Source organism: Taurulus bubalis (genome assembly GCF_910589615.1).
Source record: "Taurulus bubalis genome assembly, chromosome: 2".
NCBI classification, from domain to species: domain Eukaryota; kingdom Metazoa; phylum Chordata; class Actinopteri; order Perciformes; family Cottidae; genus Taurulus; species Taurulus bubalis.
Window position 1 is genome coordinate 20,693,355 of NC_136590.1, and position 6,000 is coordinate 20,699,354.

Below are 6,000 nucleotides of genomic sequence, written 5' to 3' on the forward strand. Positions count from 1 at the left end.
GTTGTGGCTGTGCAGCTTAAAGGGAAAGTTCAGGTATTTTGAAGTGTGGTTGTATGAGGTACTTCTCTATAGTCAGTGTGTTGCTACAGTAGATGGAGTTTTTAGAAACTGACAGGAGTACCAGCACAGGAGCAAAGCAGTGTCCTGCTCTGGACGTATGTTTGATGCCTAAAAAGAGATGCTTAGTGCTCAGTGCATTTGGGCTAGAAGCACAATATGTTCACCAGGTTATGTTGCAGAGATCCGGTGAATAGATATAGTCGGACTAACCACAGACTCACAATAACACAACAAATGGCCGATGGAGGCAGCAGTGGAGCAGCAGCGCCTGGGTTCTGAGAGCTACAAATACTGTTTTCTCCCAAAGGAGGCTGGTGGCTTTTGACGAGAACACAGGCAACGGCTTCAGTTGCCTGTGTTCTAAATGCATTTAGAAACAAATTATTATAATAAGAATCTATTTGATCAAGTCTATAACACAAAACCATTCCAACCTGGCAGAGCTACTGCGAACTTTTGATAACATTCTCACACCGTGTGTTCGGATGCCTAAAGCCCAGGATGAACAGGAAGTGTTGAGGACTGACTTGAGAACAGTTACATTTCAACAGTAACACTGCGTGTTCAGTACACAGGTACAGCGCCTAGTTTTCACTTCCGGGTTGAAACGGTAGAACGTAGTGAAATCAATGCATCTATGACAACTCTTCTTCCTCCTCCTCCTCCTCAGGTGAAGAACATCCTGTACCACTGTGTGAAAGAGGCAGTGAACTCCCTGAAGAGGAGCGCTTCTGAGGAAGACGACCAGGAAGAGAACTCATGACACCCCGTGAGCCTCGTCCGCGCCTTCCAGAGAGGGACGCGACTCCCGCCAGCACCTCGTTCCCCCTGCGCTCGGAGCCGGTCACATGACCCGCGAGGACCTCCCGGCGTGCGAGGCGCACCCGCATCACATTGCCACCAGGTGGCCAGTGAGAGGAGGCACGCCCCAAACCTTCAATGCCAAAAGGAGGAGGGGCCACCGGGCCGCCGGATTAAACCTCAGCCACCACACGCTTCTGTGTTTCACACTCACAGGGAGGACAGCGGGATTCTGGGAAACGGAGGACAGCATGCAGGTTAGGAAGCCTTATAAAAAGCCACTATGCTGGAGTGACACGGCACTACGAGCCTCCACTGAAACTCTTTAGTGTGACTGTTGGCGTTTCCATGGAGACTCAGGCTGTCCTGTCGGATGAAGTTCACAGGTCGGAGGGCGGCAGGAGGCGCTGATGGAGGCGACGAGCCGCGGAGGTTCAATCCCCGTCTGTAGCAGCAGCCAACAGGACGTCCTGGAGAGAAGATGTGGCTGATTAGGACAGCATCACCAGCAGCAAGCAGCAGCCGGATCCAAACCTCATCTCTGCTGTTTCAACAAAAAAACAATGGAAAGGAAAAAATAAAAATTAGCGGGAGAGGGAAAAAAAGAAAATGCAAAACATAAATCTCAGATGTTTCAAGCAGCGAGCTGTGCTGCTCCCTCGTTTGTTGCTCCGTCTGTAGTCTGTCTGTCTTTGTCCTTTTTTTCCTTCTAGTTCTTTCTGTCCGTTGCTGTTTTGTTCTTAATTTTTCTTTTTCACACAAACATTTGTTTTGTTTTCCGCTGTGAAGATGTATTTATTTTATAGCTGTATGATACACAATGTTAATGAGACAAAAAAAGCATTCATGTAAATGTGACTTGTACAGTTTTATTTTTGTTTGTTTCTTCAGTATGTGGTTTTCAGTTGTTATACGGCTCTACTGTGATGGAGGACACACACACACACACGCACACACACAAACTCACACCAGCTAATGCCTGTAACTTTGGGAAATGTTGATGCTCTACAGTCCTCATGCCATAAATACTTTTTTTTTTTTTTAAATGAACTGCCAAACTATTGTAAAGACTGTGTAAAGTTGTATTATGTAAAGACAGAACAAAATGGCTTATACACTTCAGCATTTTATGGGGGGGAGTATTTGCTGTTAAATGGAGACATTTACAGAAAAGATGTAATTTATTTAAGAAAAGAATGACTTGTCCTGTTTTTTGTTTAGTTAATATTTACTTTGGTGAACTTTTGAAGTTAAAAGATAAATGAAAATGTTTACTATAATATGTAAATATATACATATATATATACAATCACTGAAGTATTTTTTTAAAACATGGCTTGCTTCAATTTCAAATTTTAAAGTGCAAGTGTTACATGCTTTGTACATTGAAGTTCAAAAGGGTTTTACATTTTCCATTAAAATGGATTTATCAAATGTTGGGTGCTGTTATTAATGAATATGAGAGGAAGGCACTAGAAACTCAAACGGGCCTCACCACGGCTCTACCCATTCTTTGGTGTTTCATGAGCACTATGGCCGATGACACGGCTCACTAACAAGAACCTTTTCCCCTCATGGATGCAGTCATGGAAAAAATCCTCAAATCATAACCACAGCAAGAGAAAACCAAAGATATTTCCTGTTGCACAGTAATATACTGTATCATCCTTTTGTTTTGCCTCATATCAAATGTAAGCACACATACTGTCAATACATTAAAGAAGGGAAATGTTGCGCATCATATTTAAATAAATGTATTTTGAGCGATAACTTTTTTGTCAGGGTCACTAAACAAGCGAGTGAATATGAAAAGTACATAATATCCAGCTAATTTAGTCAAAAGAAAATATGAATACAGGCAATGCTTAATCATAAAAATAGTTTAAATTAAATTAAGCTTTGGGGAATAAAGGTGAATGGCATGCTATGCATTGGATGTGTTCAGGTGAGCTGCACTGTGTGATTGTCGCCTCTAGGTGGTAGTGTTATGTCATGTTACTAAAATTTGCTATGAAGACTTTACCCTTCCTCAAACCAGGCTGGAGGAGAATCAAATGAACTTGAATTACATTTTTTTCTGATTGCTTAGGCACTATCTTTGAAACTGTAGGCTATTTTTGCAAAACTTTACACACTAACCACAAAACCTTACACCAAACCAGCAAAACATTATATATCTCTTGCAAAAGCAAACAATTCTTGCAAAACTCTTCAAACTCTTTGAAAAACATTTGCCCTGGCATGACCCCTGATCGATGTCGCCACAAGCCTCCTCCTCTTACTTCTTCACGTCCTCGTCCTCCTCTAATTCTCACCCCTCTTACTCTCTGTCCAATATTAGCCTCCATTGTTGTCCAAACCAAATGTTTACCTGTGGCCTATTTATAGTGCTCAAGCTCTGATTTGTAAGTGAACTCATTATCTAAAAGTGTTTTCACATGTGTCAATGTGGAAAAGCAATTGGCAAAATAGTGTAGCAATGTAGAGACCAATGTTTACAGTTTTGCTAGAAGTGTGTTAATGAATTGCAAACTGAGTGTAAAGCAGTGGTTTGTGTTTACAGTTTTGCAAAAAGTGTGTTAGAAAATTATAAACTGAGTGTAAAGCAGAGAACGTGCATTCAGTTTGGCACACTTGGGAAATGCATTGGCTAAAGGTGTTAATGGTTTCAGAAATCGTGTTTCAAGAATCACTGTTAGTGTTTAAGCATTCAGAAAAAGCTATAAATCAGACATGTCATGTTTGGTGGTGAGCTTGCAGTGATTGACATCCAGTGCAACCAATCTGAGCAGCCTTCTTCAGCCTATAATTGGAGGACACCACCAATCTTTGACATTAAGCTCGTTCGAGATGAGCCAGTTCTGCGCAGAATCGATCGCCGGCAATCGGCGCGCAGTGCATGCCGGTTAGATTTGTGTCCGACTTGCTCCTGACTTGCTCTGACGTCATGCACACGTGGTCAACCATTATCTCACGGGAGCAAGGCGGCCGACGATTTTAGAGCCAGGCGCCGCAGAAGGGCCCAATCCCAATCTCCACCCTTAAGCACTCACGGACTTTGAGGCGCGCTCCCGTGAAGTCCTTGAGGGTTTAGGGGTGTCCCATTGTCAAATCATAGAGTGCTTGAGGGCTCTCTGGCAGACATTTTGACCCCTTTATGAACCCTTTCCGTACGTCAGCATTAGATCCCGACTTTGCTTAAGGAAATTGCCCACAGTTCATAGCAATGTGACGTTAAACACGCAGTTCCAAATGGAAGAATGGAGACGTAAAAAAAAAGTAAACAAAAAGGCACGTGGGCGTTTAGCCTAGTGATGGCGAGATGAAGCTTCCTGAAGCATTGAAGCTTTCCATCCAATTGGTTCGCTCATGTGCCGAAGCTTCATGGGGCTTCATCTGCTCTACTGCGCCACCAAGTGGACAATACATGTAAAACAGGCAGTGATCATAACGACAACATGGCTTTGGTGTGTGAAGCTTTAAATCGAATAAATTATGTTTGTGACGCCAATACATCAATTATTAACTTACAAATATTGTGTCTATCTTCATGATATAATGGTGGGGTCAAAATCAAAACTCGAAACAAATTGGGAGAGGGTTGTGATGTGACTGTGGGTCAGTGGCTACAATATCCGACTTTCAGTCAGACGATCGGTGTTTCGAGCCTCGGCTCCGTTAGTCCATGTTGATGTGTCCAATATTTTTTTAAATAAAAATAAGAACTTTTTCACAGTGCTGGGCTTTTTGAGACTATTTCGCCTGCTTTATAAAATACCCTTTCACAGATACAGATGAAGCTTGGTACAGAGAGGAAGGGGGAATCCATTGAGTTTCGCTGCCCCTTATATTTCAAATCGCACGGCAAACCCACGAACCATTTTCTGAATCAGTCACGTGGTACGGCCGGCTCGCGAGGCTTCGACCGTCACCGCATACGTCATCGACACAAGCCTCGATACGCGCTTCACCAAAATCTACCTGGATTACTCGACACGCGCATCGAAGCCTCGACACGAAAGGACACATCACTAGTTTAGCCCGATAAAATACTTTTACACTACAACATTACGGATTAAAGATGGAACATGAAAACACATGAAATCAGAGGAATGCAAGCAGAAATTATATTTATAATATTTATTTACATTCATCAAAACGAGTAAATAGATCATTTAAAAGGACTTTTCATCTTGTGAGGAAGACTTTCAAATCAGTGAATAAAAAGTATAAAATAAATAGACAATTGTACACAATATTAGGCTCGTTCGTTAGAGCTGCGCCTCGCCTGGAATCCAGACGAGAGAGAGAGAGCCAGGCGCTTCCCATCATGCACTGTGCCAGGCAGTCTGGGGAGAGGTACTGTGGCGCCTGGCTCTGAAATCGACGGCCGGCTTCATCTCGTGGGATTATCGTTGACCACTTGTGCATGACGTCAGAGCAAGTTGGGATCAAATCGGACACAAATCTAACCGGCGTACATTGCGCGCCGAACGCCGCCGATCGTTTCTGCGCAGAACTGGCTCATCTCGAACGAGCCTAATGTTTTATGTAGACACATGATATGTTGCAGCAAAGTGCTGTCCCATTCATATTTACACCATTTCAAGCCCTCACAGCCTCTCACACTCAGCCACTTAGCAGCTGACGTGAGTAAGTCCCTGAGGGTTCAGTGTTTGAGGGTTTAGGGTGGAGATTAGGGTGGGGATTGGGCCTCGCTCTACACCGACTGCGTGGCCCAGTGCATGATGGGAAACACTTGGCTGTCGCCACATCAGAGAGCTGATTGGCTCTTAGATCTGACAGCAAACACCACGTGTTGGAGAAAATCCTTATTTTATGTGTAGTTGTAATACTTAACGCTGGATTGTTGACTATTAGTCTCAGGTTTAATCTAAAAACATATCTTGTGTGGTTGATAATACAAAATCGTATTATACGACACATATCAAAACCAGGAGCAATGTATTTCACAGGCAGAAATAAAAAGAACAAAGGATTCAGCTAGACCCACATTTCTACATACATATATATTTATAAACACATGAATAAATCCAAACGTGATCTGTAAACTACAACAAAAAAAAATCAGAGACTACATACTGATCCTGAATAGGTTTTTGGGTGTGAAATGTGTTG

At 42.8% G+C, this 6,000-nt stretch overlaps 1 protein-coding gene across 1 annotated transcript in view; it reads left to right on the plus strand.

Moving 5' to 3' along the window:
- Positions 1-2,289, plus strand: part of jmjd1cb (jumonji domain containing 1Cb) — a gene marked incomplete at its 5' end in the record, with an annotated part of 111,493 nt that extends 109,204 nt beyond the window's left edge. Inside the window, one exon of the mRNA XM_079236979.1 lies at positions 731-2,289. Within this exon, the coding sequence (XP_079093105.1) occupies positions 731-823 (93 nt within the window). The 3' untranslated portion in view covers positions 824-2,289. The remainder of the gene's footprint in view (positions 1-730) is intronic.
- Positions 2,290-6,000: the final 3,711 nt, after the last annotated feature.